This window comes from Pyrgilauda ruficollis, unplaced genomic scaffold, assembly GCF_017590135.1.
Source record: "Pyrgilauda ruficollis isolate IOZ18807 unplaced genomic scaffold, ASM1759013v1 scaffold41, whole genome shotgun sequence".
Classification (NCBI taxonomy): Eukaryota; Metazoa; Chordata; class Aves; order Passeriformes; family Passeridae; genus Pyrgilauda; species Pyrgilauda ruficollis.
The window spans coordinates 9176896-9200906 of NW_024525601.1; the positions used below are offsets into that span (position 1 = coordinate 9176896).

General features: G+C 40.3%; 1 protein-coding gene across 1 annotated transcript in view; it reads left to right on the forward strand.

Moving 5' to 3' along the window:
• Positions 1-24011, forward strand: part of TAF4B (TATA-box binding protein associated factor 4b) — a 71423-nt gene that overhangs the window by 29342 nt on the left and 18070 nt on the right. Inside the window, 6 exon segments of the mRNA XM_041477801.1 lie at positions 2450-2585; positions 3184-3289; positions 8303-8472; positions 11175-11305; positions 15734-15859; positions 16820-16876. Coding sequence (XP_041333735.1) covers positions 2450-2585; positions 3184-3289; positions 8303-8472; positions 11175-11305; positions 15734-15859; positions 16820-16876 — 726 coding nt within the window.

A 24011-nucleotide genomic window follows, 5' to 3' on the forward strand; every position in this document is an offset into this window, starting at 1 on the left:
GTGTGACACACTGCCTGGAGGTTATTAATGATTGAACCAAGGAGTGAAGTGTTTATGCTGTTGCAACTTTTTGTTCTTAGTCAGTTGTTAGTGTATGTCCCCTCGGAACTGAGCTTTCATGAACAATCTTCTCCATTATTTTTTTTTTGTCCTGGTTATTGCTCTTGCATTCAATTAGTGAGGCTTCCTTCATGAAACAATACTGCTTGTATGTGATGATACCTCAGCATCCCTCTGCTGATCTCCAAACTTTGTTTATGAATGTAAAACAGGTTCAGTGAGGCTAATCAAAGTCTCTTTCAGGCAGCTGTCTCTTCATTGCCAACTGAATGTTGTGTTGCATTTTTCTTAACTTAAGAACATCAATGATTTTACTCTGATGTCTGTGTCAGCCTGCTTAACAGGACACAAAGGAACAGTCCATTTTCTTTATTATTCCTTACTGGTAAGCTGAAAAAAGGATATTCTCACAGATATTACTGATGTTGGTAATGCTTTGTTCTGGCATTGGATCCATGTTGAAATTTCCAGTATTGTTCTCTCCCACTGCAACTCTCAAGGACTTCCAGCTTTTGTTAGTCTAGAGCTAGAATGACAAACAGAAAATGAGCTCTACTGCCAGCACATCCTCTCTGTTTCTTGGCAATGTAGCCTCCTTGGTTACTTGACTTACATCCCAGTCTCCACTTAAACCATGGTTGTAACATTGCTATCTCTGCTCTTTTGTCTGCTGTACCTCGGTCTGGAATGCTTATGTTTCCTCCTGTGCTGTTCCAGTGTTTTGCATGCTGAAGATGAAGCATCATTCTTCCTGGTGGTAAGGAGGATCTCTAGGTGTGTGTTAGTGCTAGTGGAGCCTGTGAGTAGTGTGTCCAAGCTGGTTGTCTCCTCATTAGTTACTCGAATTCATAAAAGACGCTGCTAACATTATTCACAGCTTGCAGTTTCGGAAGCTGGACCTTTCTGAGAGATCAAACTGAGTTTTGGGAAAAACACATAGAAGCAAATGTTAGCATCTGTTCTGCTCCATAAGCAAGTGCTGCATATGTGACCCTCATCTCTGTCCACAGTCTGTCCCTGTATTCCTGTAGTTCTCTCCTCCTCTAGATCTTAACGTTAACTGTCTGTCAGGTTTTCAGATACCACTTTCACATCAGTTATCTATTACTGCTGCTACACCAAGTTTTCATGCTACCAGTACAGAGATGGTTGAGAGGATATCTTGACTCTTTGTTACACTAAGTACCTCTTTTTGTGAATGTGTGATGCTTATGTTGATGATACTTATTAATAGAGGAGAAGTTAGGTGACAGGAGACAGCCTAACTTCTGAGGTATTGTAAATGTCAATTCTTTAATTACACTTGTGCAGTCTTGCTGTACAAGCACTCATTAGACTTTCTGAAGTAAGAATAAAAGATGTAGAGGAGGAAAATGGCTGCTTGACCCTGACATTTTCTTTGTTAGTTTTCTGCTGCTAAAAAAACAGGATTCAGTCTGAAGATGTTGATTTTATGATTTGGTGAAGTGGCATCTTTATACTGCCTGTAATCAAGAACTTTTTTAAAGATGTATCTAAGTGGAGCCCACATTCTAAGCTAGGAGGCTTAGAAGTGAGATTTTTAGGGATGCTGTAATTTTATTACTTTCTTGCATTTTAATAGCTGCCCCTGAAGAGGAAGGATTAGTATTTATGGGCTGTGCCTGTAGGTCTGTGTTGTGATGACATCCTGCTGTCTGGTTTTGTTTCTTTGAAGAGTCTCTTTAAACAAAACTATGAACTGCCTTCCTTTTTACCCTTCAGCTGTGTACTGGTGTCTTTGTGTAGAGGCTCTACTTGCTATAGGTGTTGCTGTTTAGTACTTTTTGTTCCTGGCAACTGTTTAGTGTATTTTAGGTTAACACTTTAAAACTCAGCATCTCAATTTACAATTGATGTTGCAATTCCAAAAACACATCAGTAATTTTATAGCAAGTACTCTTTAGTTCTTAGCAAGTACAGTATTTCGTGTAAGACTTCAATTGTTTTGGTGTTCTCCCTTTTTGACTAGGTGTTGTGATACCTACCCCTTTGAAGTTACTGGCAGACTCACTCTTTAATAGCTGGCCTGCTGAGCAAGACTTATGTAGAGGAAAGCCTCAGTGTAATGGCTTGTGTGATAATTAGTGGAACTTGTCCAGTAGAGTCATCAGTAGAGAATAGGGGTGAAGTGTCTGTTAGAGCTCACTGAATGAGCTTAAAGCTCACTACCACTTGTTAAGATGTCTTGACATGAAGTTTAACAAAAAAAACAAAAAGGTCTTTTCTGAGCATGCTGTTTGCTTTAAACTGAAAACTAGACAAGCATACCTGCCCAGTGGCACTTCTGGCTAAATGGAAACATTGATACTTTTTACTTCTCTGTATTTTTAGCTCTTCTCACTGTTGATATTGGATATTCCTCTTCCAGGTAGTCCAGCAACCGTCAGGAGCCATTGTCAAGCAAGTATCCACGCTCCCACAGCCCTCAGTGCTCACCCTGCAGACATCTGCTGAGAAGAAGATGCCGCTGAATACACTTGTTCAAACCAACCAGTTTCCTGCAGGTAAAGTGCAGGAACCTCTTTCATGGAGAAGGGGAGGACTCCTGAGGTATAGAAATAAGTGCAGGCTGTTGGTAGATTGTAGGAATGCAAGAAGGTGGCTGTCAGGAGCAACCAGCTCTGTGCATTAAGTTGAACATCTTTACTGTCTGGAGCTCTGATGAGAAAATCAATGTCGCATCTACTTCTGGCACTTGTGAGGAGTGTGTCAATCAAATATTTGTACTTGTTAAAATACTGTAACTGAGCTCCTTGCAGTGAACTTCCTCTAAGATGATGATTTTGAGAGCTGTTTCATGAGGCCTTGCTTTTTCCTTCAGCAGGTTCAGGTTGATGCACAATAAGAATGTGTCTCGGCCAGTGAGTTTTCACTGAAACATTTCCCTGGTCAGGACAGAAGGGAGGATGTTTGCTAGAGAGCCTATGAGGCTTTGGGCCATACAGAACTTGTAGAATGTAAGATTCTAGAGTGTCTGGTTTTCAGATGGACCCAGTTAGTTGTTACTGAGTATGCAGTAGCCTTGCCTGGAATAATGAACTAACTAAACAGTTGTTTTAGCATTTTGCTTTCTACCACAGCATGTTCTTTGTTTTGTTGTAGGTTCCATTCTGAAGCAAATTACCTTGCCAAGAAATAAAATTCTGTCGCTTCAAGCATCTCCTGTTCAAAAAGTGAAAATGAAAGAGAATGGAGCAACATCCTTCAGGTAAAAAAGAACAATATCAGAAGTATAGAAAGGAAAAAAAGGAAGAAACAAGTATAGAGGTGGGAATGGAGCTCAAATAATAGCAACTTTCTTCAGAAACTTTTTTTCTGATACACGTTTTTCACGTCACAATACTCATGGGCAATGGGTAACCTTAAAACTTCTACGCAGATGTTAATTATTCTTAGTGTAAGAAAGCTGTCCTGGTGAGGTTGGGTTTTGTGTCAGTTTTTCACTAACATGTTTTCCATCCTATGAATACAATTACTTTACTTTGTAGTAAAGTCTCTCAGCAGGATTAAAGCAGATGGAAGTCTGGTTTTTGCGTATAGTCTGATAGCATTGAACTGTTACTTGGACTGGCTTGGAACCTGTCTAAAGCTCTGTGCTGCATTTCAGAATCTTTTATTAGCTCTTCTTACAAGCTTGTTTCTGAGTCTATGGGTCTTTGACTACATCTGTGTCTAGCCTTTGATTACATCTCTAATCATGATTTCTAACATATTCTCTAGGCCTTTAGATTGCAAGAGTGCTTAAAGCTTTTAGTTCTGGCAACTGATTCACTTTTCAAAAGCAGAAATTAATTTTGCAGCTATGAAGTGTGATGTTGGAACAGAGGTACATTCTGCCATAAGCATTATTAGTCTTATCACTTCAGGGCAGGTTTGATACTGCTCTTCCAAGGGGAAAAAGCAGACATGATGATGACACCTCTATCTTGTTGACCAGTTGACTTATCATCTGTTGAAAGCCGCAGCTTTGAATGCACTGGTATAGACAGAAAGCTGCTGCTGTTTACAGTAACAGACAGTATACAGTGAACACTTAAAAACAGTGGTTGCCAGAAGCTGAAATGAAAAGCTCATATTAAAGCAATAGCTCTGTTCATCTGCCTCAAGGTCTTATGAAATATACTTTAGAATGTAATGTGGGATGTAATTTTGGGTAGTGATGTTTAAAAAAAAAAAAAAGCCTTCAAAAATATCGTAATTTAAAAAAGCAACAATGAACAAACTCATACCCAAAAAAAAAAAAAAAAGAAAAAAGAAAATTTTTCCGTGATCTTCCAAATGGAATATATTAGCTGTCTTACATGGGAAATTTGAATTCTTGTAAGTCGTTCCCTGAATTGTTAAATTCATAGTGTAGGAGAAAAACCTGCTTTTACAATGTGATTCTATAGAGATTTCTCTTCTTGCTTTTGGATTGTGATCTTCAAAGTAGCATAAGTCCATGAGAATTTAGATAGGAAATTTCTAACTCACCCTAAATTTTCTTTGTAGAGTCTCTTGTCTCTGAAGAATTCGTCTTTGGACACACCCTTGGTGTTTCTTCTATTCAAAAGTTTGCTATAATCAAACTTTCTTACCTGTGATCAATGTGTGAGGCAGAGAGAGGCACCGTGGCCTGTTTTCACGTTTTGTGATGAAATTTGTTACAAGCACAGAATGTGTCTTGTAATGGATGTGATTATACCTGTGGCTCTAACAAGAGTGCTCTTGCTGTGCACTCTCATTACAGTGTGTCATCGACCCCGACTCCCTCTGCCATTCTGTGACTAGGCTAGTTTAGGATTTGAGGACATTCTGCTCACTAAGCTGTACTTAATTAGCTGCAGTTTGACCTTGTCTGCTCTCTAACATGCTGCTTTAGGTTGCCCGAGATAAGCAGTAGAAAGAGTGGTGATTTCCTGCCCCCCAAACAATCAAACAGGAAAAAAACCAACAAAACACAAAGCATTCCAGCCTTCTAGGTGTTGTTTCAGCTTAGCATGGACATTGCACCATGCCATGTCAGGAAATAGTCTGTTTTTAAAAAATCAAGATTTTTGTAAACTGATCTACACATTCCTGTAAAGTATATGCTGGAGCACTCTGGAAAAAAAATAAATCACATATTTCATCTTGAAATATTTGTTTTGAATTTGTTTTGTTTAATAGAGTTGTTCTCCGAAGCAAATGCAACTTTCTGGCTTGGCTGGAATTGTTCTGGCCTGGGTGGTTGTCAGGGATGGTGCACAGAGGTTTGGGTTCAGTGTGTCTTTCTAGTTTTTCCTTTAACTCTTGGATAAAATGGAGTAAATTAGGGGGATTCAGAAGACGAGTGCGGTCCTCAGACACCAGAGGGTGCCACAGACTCACTTTTCAGGCAGCAGGCAAATTCAGAGCTGTGAGGTGCATCTGCATTGCTTGGGCTTCTTTTGCAGTGAATATCCATAGAAATGTCAAACCTGACATTGTGTGGTGTATCGCTCAGAACTCCTGAGTTCTGCTTTCCACCTTGTCCTAGTAAGCCTAAATCACTGGAGGCTTGTAACTGCTGGGTGAGTTTTTCCTGTTCATTTCTGAGTGTGACATGATCAAATGTAAAGAGCATTAAAGGAAGTGGTGCAGAAAAGGGGCTTTATGGAGGGATTACTGAAAGTGAAAGCAAGTCAATATGTATCAGAAACACCTTTGTGTACACTCTGTAATATTTTAAATTTATCACCTTAGTAGAATTATTCCTACAGCTTACTCGAAGTACATGATACCTTACTTTAAATGATTGAAGTTCGTTTGAACAAAGAAAAAAGAGTAGTAAAAAGTATGAACTTACCGTGGCTTCTGAAACTTTCATTAATCTTTAGTGAGCACTTTTCTAAGGAATATAGTGGTAATTTCTTTGAGTAAAATAAGTGCAACAGTGTTTTCATATATTTTATCAAAGCAAACTTAAGTCTCACAGTGAAAAAGTTAGAATTGGTACTGAAGAACAGTACAGGTAGAGATGTCTGCTTGCATATAAACACTTGTATGCTTGTACACACTAGAGAGACTCTGTGCATGGAAATAATCAAGAGAATAGTAACCTGGTAAAGGCAGGTTATAAAGAAATGAAATTTCTCTATGTAGAAACATGGATACATTATAGAAGTTTATCTGTTCTTTGCTTGAGTGTTTTGAGTATGTGGCCAGATTAAAAACAAAAATGATTTCCTGGAACTGCATGCTATGCAGTTGTACCTGGGATGCAAGCATCCTTTCTGGGATTCCATAAACACTTCCACTGGAGTAATGTCAGGTTCCAGCACAGATAGCTTGTGATGTGTGTTCCTGGTGCTGGATGTGCTGATTTTGTCAGCAGATATGTGGCAGTCACTGTGCTTCAGTGGAATTCTTGTCTCTGCCATCAGAAATGACTTCTCTGTAGTGGTCACTGTGAAGAGGAAACTGGAATGTACTTGTGAAGATCAGTTAGCACTCAATTATCATCCCATGAAGCTTCACTGACACGCATGGTGAAAGTTCAGGGTCTCTGTTAGGCTGATAGAGCCTGAGTGTACACTTGGAGCTGCTCAGCTGCTGGATGAGAAGGGGTAGGAGGAGGGAAGCTGTTCTGACACTGTTGGCTTCAGCTTCAAATTGTAGCTGTGGACATCTAACTGTTCTGACAGTCCTGGGATTTAACACTCTTCTTAGCCTGATGGATTTGGGGCACAAGCCTGGTTGGGAAGCTATTGTGTCTAGTTAGACATAAAGAGCTGGAGCTGGTTTGAGAATCTATTGGATCTCCTTTTCCCTGAAGACATGCACACCTAGGAACTGCTAGCAATGAGGGCACACCAATGGAAGGAGGGGTAGAAGAAGGCTGGACTCAAGGCTGGACTCCTTTTCTGTCTGAGTCTCTGCTGGAAGTTTGCAGAAGATTTGTGCAATAGAAATATACTGAAACTCAAAGGAGAAAATGCATCTATAGTTTTAAGAAAAATATCCTAACATTTTCTTGTGTCTTTTGAATTTGCTTAACCTCAATCCCAACTCATGTTCTAATAACTTCAGCTTCTGTTTCTAGTCAGTCAAAGGATAGCCTCCAAGAAACATCATTTCACCTTAGAATGAGAAATTCCTGGCTAACCCTTGTTCAAGAGTTATTGAGGCCACACAGTGTTTTCTGAAGGTGAACTTCATCAAACCTTGCCAGAGAATGCTCTTCAGGGGGGTGTGTGTGTGTTGGTTTTGTTTTCTGTGCTTTCCAAATAAAAAGATGGTCAGATTGAGTGATTTTACTTATTTGCCTAATACTATGGATGTCTGTTTTGGATTGGTCCTAAATCCCTGAAGCCACCATTAGGGCCTTTGTCACATTGTGAAGTAAAAATGCTTTTTCTTGGTGGTTTGAACTAATTTGATAAAAACTTGGATTGTTTCACTACCAAAGTAGTGCAAAAACTTTCCATCTAAGATTCATTCAGTATTTTAAATTATCTCTAAAAAAATCATTGGGCTGAAGCACATTGGCTACTATAGTGAGTGATGTTCACCCTAACTGAGCTTTTATTTTGAACACACAGTCCAAAGCTGCTACATGAGAATCCAGCTAATGGTGTTGCCAGCTAGAGCTCTGACATGGTGCTTCAGAGGCAGTGGCATCTTCCCTGCTATGTACACACGTATGGTAGGACTGATTCAAAGTACAAGGTCTGGATTGGTTTTAGTAAGTAATCAAGGAATGTTTGTATCCTGTGTTTTAAGGGAACTTGCTAAAGAAAACTGAAGATCATGTCTGTGCTAATAAGCCTCTGCTTTAAGCCTCAGTGTGCAAGATATGCATCTTGGTTAGAAAATGGGCTTGTTTATAGTCCAGTGAGTCAGCATTCAACTTCATTCCACACTTGGTTCTACCTGGAGAATTAGTTTTAGAACAAATTTCAGGCTGCGAGAGTGGTGGTGCAGGGTTAGGGGTTGTGGGAACTTTTAATCTGTGTTTAACTCAGTCCTAGGTTTCCAAGCTGGCTCAAAATTTCAGTTTCATGTAAAGGATTTGCATGCCTAGCAACTGAGGCATTAGCCAAATTAGTGTTTCAGAAGCACCTTGCAGAAATGTGAGAGCTTTTAGGAGCTCCCTGTCCACACCCACGCTGAACATCTGTTGTATACAGGATATGTGAATGTAGCTGCTTGTTGATAGTTGAGACTTTTTCTTTGTGTCTGTTCTGAACAAAGCATAAAATGTTGGTCTCCTCTTTTGTAGAGATGAAGATGACCTAAATGATGTGACTTCTATGGCTGGGGTTAATCTCAGCGAGGAGAATGCCTGCATTTTGGCAGCAAACTCTGAGCTCATTGGCACGGTGATTCACTCTTGCGCAGATGAACCATTTCTGTCTTTGGAAGCTCTTCAGAGTAAGATCTTGAACATAGGTGAGAACAAAGCACACACAGCAGATATGTATGGATGTAGTGTTTCCTTGCCTCTTTCATCAGCCAGCCTCCAATCTTTGAAGAAGGACCTGGAACTATTATGATCTACTATCTCATGTGTTTCTACCAAACAATACTGAGTTTTCACTTCCCCTTCTAGGAAACAACTGTCCTTTAAGGTTTTCTTTACATGGAAACAGTCTGAAGCACAACCAGAAAAAAGAAACTGATGCCACTTCAACATGTGAGAAGTGAGCAACTTTCTTACTCTTAAACCTAATGCAACACTTAACCATAAAGGTGCTAGTGTCAAAACACTTAAATGTGCTTTTCTGTCTCAGCAGCTTCTAACTTGATGCATTACACTGACTTCCCTAACAGTTTTTCCATTCCTCAGCCTGTTCAGGTATATGTACTCTATCAACTAATATTAGGGAGAAGTTTCAAACTTCCAGTACACACGGAGCAGAGCTTTGTTTATGACTCCCTTCATGGAAAAAACTTTCGTTAATTTTATATAAAAGAGATGTTGAAGGTGTTTGTCTGTGTAATGAATAATACTGCGGAATGTGTGTTGAATGCCTGTGTTACAGGAAGTTTCTAATGTAGCCATCATTTCAGCTGTTACCTTTTGAGCAAAAATAATAAGTGCTGCTTAGTAATGTTGTATTATGTCAGAGCAGGGAGCATGTAATTGTGTAGCAGCACACTGGCTGGTTCCACTACAGTTGACAGCAAACTCGATGCATGTTTCTCAGCTCCTTGCTCTTGCCCTCTGTCCAGTACTTGCTGTACTGGAACACTGAGTTTTACAGCTGAGCATCCAGGAAAGCCTGAATGTGCAGTCACAATTCTGTCACAGTGGCTTAACCACATGTTCACAAAGTCTTTTTGTTTACACACACGCCTGGTTCTTAGTCCAGAGTGAGCAGCTAGCCTGTGACAAGCACGTAACCTGCAAGTGCTACCTGTGACCTTGGTGCTCCTGCCCTGGTCAGCCACATGTGTCATCTCAAGCTGTATGGGGCATAGCGAATGCTGTGTTACCAGTGGCAGAGGGAAAATGCACATCAGACCTGGTGCCTAGAAGATGTTCTCAAAGTTCAGTAGAAGATTAATCAGTCATTCGTGGGAAGTGGACATAAGGAAAAATAAAGAGCTCTGCAAAAACAGAGAGAGTATTTCTAGAATAATTTGCTGGTTGTGGGTGTAAAGACATTGTGTTGAAACATGGAAAATAGAAGCCTGACTGTTTCATAGCTAGAATGGTAGTTGTTCCAAATTAATAATAACAGTAATAGCAATATCAATAATTCATGTCATAAATGATAAGTGCTTGTTTGCAAGGAAAGGAATGCTGCCAGGGAGTGGAGCAATTCAGAAAGTTAACATGTCTGCTTTTGAATCAAGCCATCTTTGGATTAAGAAATGTGTGTAGGGAGATCTTGAGGTTTGGGGGGGATTTTATTTTGTCTTTGAGTTGGTGTTTCAGTAATCTGATAGTCTAGTGAGAAGCTGCAGAAGAAGTATTGAAAGGAGCTTGTGCAAAATGAGCTTTGTACTCAGTTAAGTTACAGGCCGGTGCTTACTGATCAAACGGGAATGCTTTGATTGTATCTGGGAAAATATTCTAGGTTCTCCCTGCTTTGCGAGATTGTCATTCATTTTCAGTTACAATAGCAAAAGCAAATGAAATAGGTGATTAGTTTTTTTACAGTGCGCTGTTTATCCATTCTTAACACTTCACTTGGCAGTAAATACTGAAATGGGTTTTGAAGGCGTGCTGTATATTGCATCATAAAGTATTACAGCTGCTGTAAATGCAGTGTAGGGCAAGGAAAAGTGCTTCTGACAGGTACAACGTATGAGGCATGTGGAGCTGCTGCCTGCCGTGCCTACCAGGGAAAAGCCGCTGCCGCCCAGGTGTCTCGAAGGAGCCGTGCTGAGTGATGGATGGTGTCAGCCATGGGAAGGCTTCTCCGGCAGCAGCCTGCAGCCGCGGGAAGGTCACAGAGGTGATGCCCAGCTCTGGGTGCAGGGCCAGCACAGCCTTGCCTGGAGCTGTCACCAGCCTCGGTCACAGCTGCTGAGACGCAAAGATTCAGCGGCAGCCCGAGAGGAAAGGTTGAAGGTGATGGCAGGATGGCCCCGGTTGGACTGGAATCCGCGCTGTCCGAGCTGTGGGTCCGTTGGGTCTGTCTGCCCCTGTCGGTCGGTCAAGGCAGTTTGGAGGGTCTCGTGTGCCTGGAGTGCGCTGCAAAACCCATTCCTGCTCGTCAAATAAATGTCATGAGTTGTTAACAAGCGCGGTGTCAAGCAGGGCAAAATGTAATTCTGTATTTTTTTAATTACTGGAATTAACAGAATATGGCACTAATTTCTACAGCTACCGCTTCTCCCCCTCCCTGAACATGAGGCTTGATTTGTGTTCTTATTAACTTTGTCCTATAAATGACCTTGCAAGGAGAGTGGTTCTGGAGGCTAAGTGAAACAATGTCTATATTTTCTGAAGCTCCAGGCTAAGTTTTATTAATGTAATGTCTGAGATCTTTGAAGTTGTGACTTTACCAGGAAAATCATAATCTCCAAACCTTTATTCATAATGGGTATGACTTCCAGGGGGAACAGAATACCTGCTGTGCTAATTATTTCAATTATCAGCTACTACTAAAACACGTAATGGATTTTCTCTGCTTCCACAGGTAAAAGGCATGACATTATGGAACTTAACTCTGATGTTGTGAACTTGATCTCCCACGCTACACAGAAGAGATTACGAGGGCTCCTGGAAAAACTAACTGTAATTGCTCAGCACAGAGTATCAACCCACAAGGTAAAGGAAATCATTAGCAAGTTTTGCACAAAGTTTTCCTGCTTTGCAGCCTTGAAGGTAAACTTCTTCCATGTGTGGGCACATCACAGGCAACATTTGCGTTCTCAGTATCTACCAAAGGCTGGGTTTAGCTGTGTCAAGCCCAGCATATAACTGTTCCATTTGACTTGTTGGACAGGTGCTCTTAAAACCCAGCATAAGACTAAACGCGTATTTTTCTTCTTTTCCATAGCAGTGGTGGCTGTTGTGCAAAGTCTCTTACCTGATAAATGGAAAGCTGATTCTGAATGCTCTTGATGGTGGGTTGACTTAGGGACTTGTGTTTTCCTTATGCATTTACTGTTGGTGGAATTGCAGTCAGTATTGGCTCAGTAAAAAGCCTTGGGAAACTGAATTGATTATTTTACTTTTAGAAAGTGGTCCGTGAAGGCAGAGACCCTTTTCATCTTAAGATTTTTTTTCATCTTAAGTCTTTTTTTAGCTTCATTCAGTATAAAGTATATTGTGTCCCAGTGAGCTGGTATCCCTTAAGATGCTTGTATGGTGCAAATGGGAAGTGATAATTTACTGGCCAAACCAGCTCTTTCTTTTTTTCTTTTGTCATTCAATAGCAAGATACTAATCCTTACATCTTTCAATGTGAAGCTGTTTTGGAAAAAAAAAAAGAAGTGAGAAGCAAATGTATCTGTCAACTCTTAGTTTCCTGTTTGTTCAGGTTGAGTTTTTTTACAAGAACTTTATACTTAATGAAATTGAACAAGAGCAGCCAACTGATGGAATAGGAATTATTTTTGTACTGAACACTTTTTATAGGCTTTTCAGCACTGGAGCAACAATAGTAAAGAGGAGCAACTATTTGGAAACTTCTGAGTATTTATGGAGTTTTCTGGAGCAGTAGGGGTATTCTGTTCCTTCGCAGCAGAAGATGTAATAGAAAAGAAAATCAATACAGAACAAGTACAGAATTTTGTATGAAAAGACTTCAGAAACTGCACTTGTTGTTTTCTCCAAAGTGGGAGGTACAGTAGAGCTTGTGAGCAAAAGTGAGGAGGAAGCTGAAGTCCAGAGTAACCAGTAGGACATAGTGTCTTGCAGACACCAAGAACAGAAGGAAATGGTTTTGGACAGTAGGCTGGATAGGGCTAGTTTCTTTCTCATTGAACTAAAGCAATAGAAAAACGGGGTTTTGTCTGATTGAATTGCCAGAAGCAATGATAAGATTATAAGATTGCAATAAGCTGGCTTTCTTTTCCTCTTTTCTCAAAAGCAAAACAAACAAAAAAATCAAAACTAACGGGCACAGTAATCTTAGAGGCACAGATACCCTCTTTTGTTAGGAAGATGGTATTACGCGACAGAGAAGTGTCCTACAGGATTCCCTTTGTGAGCAGTGCTATTGTGAGAGATGCTGACAGGCTTTTAGAAAGCTTAAGTTCAAGTAGAGAACACTGCAGGGTGCTGGGGTCCTGTTATGTGTTAATGTAGGTATTTATACAGCCCTGTATTACATCTGCCCTGGTGCTTACCTCCTGTTCTCTTTTCCCTCATGGCTTTTGATTGGTACCCCTGCACAGTGTAGGCTGTCTATGTCAGATAAATTCCCAGAGTCTTTCCAGGAGGGCTGGGTGCTTGCTTCATTAGGAGTTTTGTACTGGCCTATCTTCACTACAGAAAGACAGCAATAGGGGTAGTTGTGGTGTAACCAAAGTAACTATTGTTAGGATGAGAGTTGGTGTAAAAAGACCAGTAATTCATGGGATCATAGTCAGGAATCTCTTCTTCCCAGTTTGCTCAGCTCATGCCTAGCAGCTTTTGTCTGATAGATAGCCCTGCAGAGAGAGTGAATTGACAGGGTAAAAGCTTCATGCTATGCCATCTTGTAGACGTGTCAACTTTAGTCCTTTTTTTTGTTAAATTTAAGCAAAGGAATTAAAATTGGAAGTCACTGACTTCACTGGGACAAAACTATGATGGTGGTCTCTTTATGTGAAGTAGGAATAGCCTTTCAGATGGTTGGGAGCTGCTTTCTGTGATGCAGATTTTGTTGCAGTGCTCTTATAGAGCTTTTGGAAGACCATAAAGGGAAAGGGTTTTTATGTGGATTCATCCCAGCATGAAACAGCTGCCATGCTCCTGTGGTTGGAGGCCCTGAGCTCATGGCTCCAAGAGGCATGGTGTGGTGCTGAGCTAAAAATGATGCTCCATGAAAACATTTCCCCCTCATGCAGTAGCACTGAAATACCACAACACTAAACTGCATTATCTGTAGGGCCATGGGATGTGGGTGATAATGCTTCATCATAACAGCACTGGCTACAAGTCATGAACAGGGGTACAATGTAATGTTTTCTGTCTCAGCAATTCCCTGCTAAATGACTGCAGCGAAGCTCATTGAGTAGGACAAAGTATAACTGCAGGTGTTCCTCTTTTAAAAATTCCTGAAATAAGCTGTCTTAAAACAGGTGATGAGCTGAAATACTGTTACAGATGCACCTATTTCTTGTCCCATATAACCTCATGGTAGTGCATTGGGGAGCTTCTGCTTGAGAGACTTAACATTGCTGGTTGGTGTAGGGTGATGGATTTGTCTTAAAATGTGTAAATAACTGGCTATTCCAAAGCAAAACACTTCTAAACTTTGGAAAAAATAATCTTCTGGTACTACAGCTTTCTTCTTTGTCCTTTTAAAAGGATTGTGGCATGGTGGTGGATTATTATAGACTGCTGCTTCAAAACAAGTTGTACTGATGTACTGAGAGTGACTCAGAAATAGCTTATGCTTTGTGGGGAGCGGTTAAAAAAGACTTGAGCAGTGACAGAAGAGGAGTGGAAAAGGTTTTTGGACTTTTTTGCAGAGCCACAGATGCTGCTTGGGAAAGTCTCTGGTTGCAGCATATGGTGTGTTTTGAGCCACAGTTGGTAATACGTGACAATGAGGTGGCTCACTGAAAAGGACCAAGCCTAATACCAGAAAAGGGATTGATTTCATGCTTTGACTCAGTTGTGAAAATTCAGATCACAAGACAACAGTGCTCCACAAGAAAACTTTTACTTTCCTTCCGTATTTTCATAGTGCACAACTGGGTGTGAGAAGAAGAGTCTGACTATAGTATCCTTGAAAACTAAAAATTGAGTAACTGAAGTCATGGATAGTCCATATACTTAACATATAACCTTGCCTAAAATACAACTGTGAAATATCCTGTGCTTCTTTTAGAATAGTTGTATGTCAGAATTGTACAATGTGAGACTAGTGTAAGATAGAACGAAGAGTCACTGAAAGTACATGGTGTTTTTGGCTGATAAATGCCTCAGGATAAATTTCTCAAGGAAAAAAAAAAAACAAGTTCACAAAGTAACAGAGAAAGAAGACAGCTGTAGGACGTGCACTAAAAAGTGGTACAAACAGGTGGCACAGACATGCCTCATCTAGAATGGGCTCCTTGTCTTGTGTTGCCTAATTGCCATCTGGCCAACGCATGGCTCAAGAAGTCTGTCTTTGGAAAAGCAGAGTAGTAAAACCAACATTTTCATTGCCAGTTCACCATGTTTTGGATCTTTTCTTTCTCTGCTTTTCTGAGCTAAAGTAAATGTCAACTCAGGCTTTCTAGTGGGAGCAAAAATAGAATGTAAAATAAACTACTGATTGCTATTCTTGAGACCAAAAGGACCTCAGTCCTGTTTCAATGCCTGTGTGTCCAGTGATTGTTGGACTAAAACTAATCATTAGTATTCACTGGCCCAGCTTTTACAGGTGGCTGGACCAGATGACTTCCTATTGGAATGTTACCTTTCAACATTAGCTATCCTGGGACTTGAAAGATTCACTGAGGCAAAAATATGTATTCTTAAAGCTATAATAAACCGTATATAATATATTTCACCTTCTTCACCCCTAAGATTCATTATAACTGGTTCTAGACCGCCCCTCCAATACATAAATAATCTTTTTTGGAAATACCAGGTGATGCTTGTTTCAACTTCTGCATTAAATGGCTGAAACTGGAACCCAAAACACTAGAAACTTATAATGTCGAGTTCTAATTTTTTTTCTTTCAAAGGAGAAAAGATATTATGCCCAGCTGCTTTACAATTCCTTTTTCTTCCTGACATGTTTACTGGATATGAAGTTGGTGGTTTAAAACAAAATTTTTTTAGTCTTTAGTCTAAGGTTAGGGAAGACTTCTGTTATTATAGTCAGTATAGACTGGATGTTGTTAATGTCACTTGTTCAATAACCTCTTACTAGTCACAGACACCTGGAAACATGCTTCAGTGGAGAGGAGATGTGTAAATGACTACCTACCACCTGAAGTCTTTATAAAACAGCCCATACTTTTCAGCTTTGAAAAATAGTGTTGTTCGTCTCTGATTGTTCCCATTAGGTTTATGAGCTCCTGGTTGTCTATAACTAAGTTCTTTTTTCAGGGGAGCGATAAGTACATCGTATGTAGTGACACCAGAGCACAACTGAGATTTCTTGAGAAGCTCGATCACCTAGAAAAGCAGAGAAAAGATGAAGAGGAACGTGAAATGTTGCTTCGAGCAGCCAAGGTAAGACTCTTAAGTTTCCAAGGAAGTAGTCATGTCCTCTAGATTGGTGACCATCTTCAGGTTTCTCCTACTTCTGCTTTAAATATAGTAACCATTAATTCTGTCACTGAAAATCTATAATGTTTAGGACAATTGCAGCTATACAGAAAAGGATTTAACCTATTTACATTTTTTTCAAAAGTCCACAAGAGTTCTTTGAAATGTGTGGTGGGGTGAACTACTCTTTTGAGATTATTTCTACTGGTCAAAATGAAGTAAAAATCTATAAATGTCCTTCCTGTATCTCTTTTTGCCTCTGAAACAGAAGCCTGGTGAGATTTTCCACCCTTGCAGGTGTATTTGTTTCCTGTAGTCAAGTTCAGAGGGCTAGCCTTGGAGCTGGTACCACAGCATCCATGAACCCCTGATGGAGCTATTGCTAGTACAGAATAAGTTTCTTCTCTCTTCCTTCCCCTCAGGAAAAGGAGGGAAAAAAACTACGACAGTAGATGTTGCTTCATCAGCTGTGAATTGACCATCTTCTCTTGATTCTTTTCTTTTGGTTTTGTTTCAAGACGAATTCTGGAGCCGCTTGGGTGGAAGCCTAATCTAGAGTTGAACGAACAGTGTTGTGCCTGCATGAATAGAGCTCCCTTTCTTTCCTATACTTCCTGTCCTTTTTAAGTGTCTGCTGCTGACATGAACAACATCATGCCTAGACTGGACCTGACTGACATTGTTAGCATCATTTTCAGCTTAATCTTGCCTCTGGCTAGAGCAGAGGCAGCCGGCCCAGATGAGGAGCGGTGTGCGCGTATGTGCGTGGAGGGGGATGGAAGCCAGTCTGGATTGAGGCATTCACCCCTGGAGCTAAATCTTTCAATCACCAGAGAAAACTGTCATTTATTAAATATTTAACAGATAGGATGGTGTTTGGACGCCAGTAATTTCTGTTCAATCTTTTTCTTCTTCCTTTGGTAGAGCCGTTCCAATAAAGAAGATCCAGAGCAACTGCGGTTAAAGCAGAAAGCGAAAGAGGTAGGAGTTTCCAGTTACCATGCTTGCCTTTGTGTGTTGAGAGAAGGTTGGCAGCCCTGTCCTGGCAATTAGGTCAGGGTTTATTTTGCTGCTGCATACCATTTGCAGAGGCCTTGGGGAAGGGCAGGAACTGCCACAGGCAAGGGCAGTGCTTCAAATGAGGTCAATGAATTATGAGCTCTCTTTTTTTAACATTTTATTTTTGCAGTTTCAGTCCTGTCTCGAAACAGTCCTTTGTAAACTGCAGCAGTACGCTTGGTAGGAATATAATGTGGGATTAGAAAAAAAAAAAAAAGAAACTTTGAGATTTAGCATCTGGGACTGTACAATAGGCTACATTTTTCCAGGGTAATTGTTCGTTTTGTAAATCTGATACTGCTTATAATTCTTTGGCTGGGAGGCGGTACTGGGATTTAGTTTTAAATGGAAAACGCCTCTGGCTTTTAATTTTCTGGGCCCAGCAGTTTTCTGTTCTGGAATGGAGCCCTTGTTTCACACAGTTCATGTTTAGCTGCAGGGGTTTTAGTTTATAGCTTAGACTGGTTAAGCTTTTACTCCCAGAGGCCTCTGCATAGCAACTGTAGAAATCAACAAATAAGTTCATTTATGTCTGCAGCCTCCTCTCAGTAGCTGACTTTTTACATTTCCCAATATCCATTTCCTGACTTTTCTAGCCTGAGAGAAAAAAGCTCCACTAATTGGAGCTTATTTTAATTGAGCCTTAATATTGGATCTCACTGGAGTTGCCCCCAGAGCTACTGGGAACAGAATGAAATGAAAGTACCTAAGGTTGAAGATGTGTGTGCATGTGTATGTGTGTGTGAAATTTTTCACTTGACCTACAGATTCTTGTCCCTGCTGAATAAATCATCAAGCCTGTTCACATTTCTGATTAAGGATCTGACAGCAGACGATAATAAAGACAATTGAGGTGTGAGACGTGTGATACAGAGCTGAAGAAATTGGTTTCTATAGTTACTTGACTGATTTCATGCAATTTTTAAGGATCTTTGTGCTAAATGAGAGTGATTTTCTGAGCAACCTTTTTCCTTAACTGTGCCTCTTGAACTATGAAATTTGTTGTTGCTTAACATTGCTGCACTTGGCTCCTAGGTGCCAGCAGCAGCAGGTTATTTATGAATGCTTTAAAGGCCCTTATTGTTTGGATTAATGTAGGAGCCCAGGCAAAACAAATGGAAATCCAGTAAAATAGTATTTGAATCAATGCTCTGAATTTGCACCATAGTAGATGAAATTTGTAAAATGAGAAAGAAGGAACTTGCTTTACTATCTGTCTTTTAATTCTTCGTTTCTGCTTACAACTCTTCCTTCATTGCTACAATCTGTGAGTACAAAGTTGCCCTAAAGCCCTTCCCAGTTTGCCTCTAGTGCCACCAGGATCAACAATCAGTGGGTGATGCTAATCTTTCTTGTTTTGTAGGTGACTTTACCTCTGCATCAACTGATCTTTTCTAGATGTACTTTCTTTTAATAACAACTGCAAAGCAATTCATTTATGCAGCTTCTTTTCTCTTGTTTTCTGAACAATAATGTGTAAAATCATTAAAAGTATTCTGTGGTTTGCATATTTAGAACACAAAGAAGGTTAGATTAGATTCACTGATATTTTTCATGAGATCTCTTTTAAAAAGTGGCATGGTGGTGCACAAAAAAAGGAGCCAACAGAGCAGGGAAGGCATATAATTTTAGTGCTTGTTGTTATAATATGTCTTGAGTTCCCCTCCTTCAGTGCATCTCATCTTGTGCCAGACTAACACAACCTGCATCACTCTTTGTCCTGTGTGTTTCTCCATGCTGTGCTGCTCCCAGAATGACAGTCTGCAACTGTTCCACCGAAAGAAGAGGAGGCAGGTGTGCCTCTTGGGGCAACATAGATCTTTGTGTTGGTATTCACTTGCCCTCTGTCCTGCTGCTTTGTTCTCCAGAGAATGAGGCAGCCAGAAGCTTCTCCAAGCTTCACATGGAGAATGGGGATGCCCAACGTCTGTGCCAGTGGTGCTTTTTCATCTGGGACCATCTCAAGATGGAGAGTGGAAAAGAGAGCAAATGCAGCTGGAAAAAATTAGCACTTTATTGACTGGTCAGCACACATTTGCATTGAAAAAATGCAAGCATGAGTAGGACTGGAATAAGAGCAAAATAAAAATCAACAAATATCCTAAGACTAAAACTGGTAACACAGAAGCATGGTGTACATTGGGATGAAGGCTTGAAATGGCTTACCCGTGTCTGTCTGTCTTGTCATGTTGTGGTTATAGTCTGCTCCTAAGGAACCAAACTTGGAAACTTTGATGCCTCTGTCATCTGGAATCAGATCCTTTCCAGGTCATTCCACTCAAGTATCTGCCGGAAAGCCTGATCTGATTGTCTGCTTATAGTTCTTTAAGAATTAATATGGACCTGCCTTCCTCAAAGCTGTCTTTTGTATGTTGATGGTGACCCCCTGGGAGAAGGAAGAGGGTGTGGAGTAATGGCACTGTAGCATGTTCTAAAGCAAAGTTTCCCAAAATACAGGGTGTACATCCTGACAATGAATACTTATAAATCCAGGATGTGCTGTCATCCAGTAGCTGGAAGCAACATCTTAACATTGCTGGAAGTACATCCAGAGACTCTGCAGTGGATTCTTTTATCCAAAAGGCTATAGATAATTGCTGTGACCTTTTCATCCCTTTTTGCATGACCTATTGCCTCAAACTTCCCCTATGCTAAGACATTTACTTTCCTATATTCTTAGCCTATGTAGCTTGCCATGAATTAAGTCTGTATTTATTTCCCTCTTTCACCTGTTTCAGCAGATTTTAATACCTATGGAAAGTGCACATTCCTTCTGAGACAGCTGCAAGGCTTGCCCCAAGCTGCTGCTTTGTGCACTCAAGAATTTTGTCCTTGCTCTCCTCACGGACCAGCTCTTTGTGCAGTGGTGTTCCTGCAGTCTGGGTAAATTACCCCTGTTTTTCATTCTGCTTTATCTGCCTCTTCAAGCTGAGAGGATGCAGTCCTCTCATTGTCCATGATGTTTGCACTATTAAACCCTAACTTTTTTTAGGTGATTTCTGCTGTTTCCTGTTCTACTTTCTATAGTGCTTCCAGTTACAAAGAAAATGTTCAGTCAGTGTGATTCTTGCTGCTGTATTTATGGTTTATCTGTGGCTTCTTCCCCTTTCCTGAAATGAGCTTTCCTAAACTGAGTAGGTGTAGGATACTGTCAAATGTGCAAGCCAGCCATATGAACAGTTCATTGCAGAAGACCTGTAAAAATGTCAGTATTAAACAGTGTGTACTATAATTCTAAATATAAACTCTGATCCCTTAGAATTGTTTAGTTTGGAAAAGACCTCTAAGACCTCTAAGATCACCCAACTGTTAACCCAACACTGCCAAGTCTTGAGCCATCACTAAACTGTGTTAAGTGCCACATCTAAATATTTTTTAGATCCCTCCAAGGATGGTGACTCAACTGCTTCCTAGGACAGCCTGTTCAAGTGCTTGACAAACCTTTTGGTGAAGGAATTTTTCCCAGTTTCTTTGTACTTCTGTCCATCCTCTTCAAGAGTGTGCTTTTGTACTACAGCTTCAGGAAGCTTAAGGCTGAGCCTGGGCAAACCTCTCAGAATGTATTTGGGCAAGATACCTGCTTGTGGTTGAGCAGGTGAAGAGGTATTTTAATGAGAGCATCTTTGCTTATTTCCACAGCAGCCGCCTTTATTCCTGCTCTTACCTTGTGTCACCTTGTGGCGCCTGTCAGCGCATGAAGGGGAGCAGCTGCATCTGGTGCTAGGGAAGGAGTGTGTGCAGCAAGCACCTGAGGGAAGCAGATCTGCCTGCCCCATTCCTTGATCTCTCAGGAGCTCTGTTCACTTGGGACTGCACAGATCTTCCCACTCCTTGCTCCTGCCTGCTTGATTCACTCGTGCATTTTTTGACACAGATACAAGATGGCAGTAGATGAGATGCTGAGAAAATTCAACACCTTTAGTGTCAGCTGACTGCAAGGAAAACGGCAAACCCTAGGGTTTTTGTAGAGACAAAACAACCCCTATAGAAAACATCAAAGAGCCAGCATGTTTCCATACATTCTTGGTCTTACATAGTAATGACTGAATTTGAGTTGTTCTGTAGTATCTTTTCAACATTTACCATCTTTTTTTCCTGTTTCATATAATCTTCTAACTCCCTTATTTCCTCTCACTCTCAGGTAACAAGTTACTGTAACTTGATTCTTTGCTGCTTGCCCTACCACCTCCAACTCACATTTTCAAGCTGTTTGTTTTCTTTTTCCTCTTGTGCTGCTTCTCTGTCTAGTCTTCTGGACCCAATGGTTCAAATTATTTAAGACCACTCTTGTGGCAGGGCAGAAGTTAACCTCTCAAAAAAGCAAGTACAGGTTGCTGCAAACAAAATAAGATCTCATAGTTATCAATTGGCTTTTTTTATGAGCCTTCAATGGCAGCCTAAAAGCTTCTGCTTAATTACTTTATTTTTATTATCTTTATTGTTCTGTAGTGTTTCTTACCTGCTTCTGCATGCTTTGAAAAACAAAATAACAAACCACGATAATCAAAGAGACATAAATTTTATTAACTGCAATGTAGCCTTAAAACTTACAAAGGGCAATCTCAGAGATTCGGTGTGTTACAAGTCTTGTAGAAAGTCAGGCATAGAAATTCCACAATGTGTTAGATTATTGGGCTAGCTGCAAAGCAAACCGAATGCCTGTTTGGGACACTTATATTGGTGTTTTGAAGGAATGTAAAAAAAGAGCAGCTGAGACACTGCATCTAATACCCAGAAGCCGTTTGCCTGAAAGATGGCAACAGCTATCTTTAGTGAAAAACAGCCCCACCTCCCCAAACTCCATTAAGCATGTTCTTGGATTTGCAAATAGCCTTTTCTCCGTTTGTCTGTGAGAAAGAGAACATAAAACTGGTTGTAAGTATGGCCTTGGATTAGAAATTTGCTAATAGAGGAAAATTTAGGGCTGAAAGTACAAAAAGAAAATGATAATGAAGATCCAGAGAGTTGTCTGCCAGGAAGAGTTGGGTGGACTGTATGATGAGATGGACAAACCTGCCTGCTGATGGTCATTGAACAGTCTTCTCCTAAGTGATAGCATCTGAAACAAAACCTGTGGAATATGTTTCATTGGTGTGGGGTGCTGTAGTCTTGTTTCTTGTCCTTGCAGCACAGTTAGCCTAAGCAGTGTCTGAAGGCACGTAGAGAGCTTGATTCTGGATGCCAGACACCCAAGAACTTCCCTGGGCCTCCAAGTAAGGCAAGCTGATGGGACTGCACAGGGGAAATCATGTTCCAAATGTCCCAGGAAACACAGAAATGTATCAATAATAGCTAAGCAAACAAAAAAAAAATGTGCAAAAGGAAATGCACACTCCAACATACTGGAAATTCTTACCAAGAGTGGGCAAAATAAGGGGTCAGGAAGTCACTGTGTCCTGGATTTTTACCTCATGTAGAGTTAATTACATATTGAAATATCAACTCAGAATACCAATTTTTTTTCCCCTGCTCCTATGGGATTACTTCATGGGTATTCTAGAAAAACCTCCTGTTGTTCTCCAGAACATTTAATTGCACCCTTTTAGAGAGGCAAAGCACCTGGTCTTGGGGCTCACAGCCACAGTAGGGAGTATTCTGCCACTGAAGCAGGTATGTGGGTTATTAACCTGAAAGAAATCTACAGTATTACAAACAGCTCTGTTATAAGTCAGGGCTGCATTTCAAACCAGTGCATGCTATTCTGCCTTTCTGCTGTTAAATCTAAATTACAACAGAGGGAAAAGTCAGTGGAAACTAATTGTATGGCTAATTAAAACAGTTTGAAAGGAAGCAATTGCAAGAAGAGAAATTGCATTATAGGCAAGAGGAGAGGATGGTAAATGTTTAAATATGCAGCCTCCAAGTGTCAGTTTTCCTCAGAGAATGTCCCCCATATGAGAAGTCTGCTATTCAGCCGCGTTCAACCTGTAGGGCAGAAAATTTTGTATAGGAAAGGTAGAGGCTGGAGGCAGTAATGCTCATTGAGCTTTATGACAACCAGTGTGAGAGGCTTGGGATTGAAAGCAGATTTTAAGGTTTATTTTTCATTTTCTTCTCAAGTTCCTTAAAATGCTTAAAGGGAATGTGAAAAAAATTGCAGTTCTTTCTTCCAAAGACAATGAAGAGAGAAGTGACTGAGAGCAGTAGACAACTTTCAAAGCACTAAACAGAGGACATAATGAAACCCAGTGAAACCTTGCTTGAAAAAGCTGGTCAAAAAGAGAGAATGGATACAAAAAAGAGAAAAGTCATTTCAGTGGGATAAGTGGACCCACTAAAAAGGTATCTCAGTGTTTAGTTCTTTAAAAATACACAGTAAAGGGCAGTAAAAGGCTCAGATGGGTCCTGAAGTTTCTCCTTCACAGATGTGAGCTAGAAGAAGGTAGACATTGAAATTTGGTCACAGTTTCTTTGACTGACTATGACTTTTACTATTTGTTAATTTATTGTTTAGTTTCTTTATTGAGGAAGCTGATAGTGTTGGGAGCTTCTGTCTCTTTTGTATGCCTATATTCCTTTCTTTCCCCCCCACAAGTCTTATAAAAATTCTTGTTCATCTACTTTAGTGCTTTTATTACTCCTGATGTACTTATTGCTGGATAGCACACATAACCCTTAGGCATACATTAAGTTGTCTTCAGCCTTCCCTGGTTTCCTTTCCTGCCAGTTCTTCTGTTAGTTTAAATATTTATTTAATCTGTCCTGTACTCTATCTGCCTGTAATGTCGTATGTGGAGACATCCCCACTTTTTACTTAATATTAAACCCAGTATCTTGTACATGTACTTTTAAGTCTTTCTCTTATATTAATTATAACTAAGTCCAGAATTGTGGTGTTTAGCCACATCTGTCTTGCCAGCATTTTTTCTGTGCTCATTTACATCCATGGGGCTGTATTTATTTGTTATTGCATTGCCAAGACAATTTTTTGGCTTTTTTTTTTTTTCCCCCAGGCATAAGTTCTAGCGTTCAAATGAAGAGAGATTTCTTTTCTCTGCTCCTCAGATTTGTTTCCTAGTACTTTGTATATTGAAGTGCCTGCAGAAGCAGACAGTGG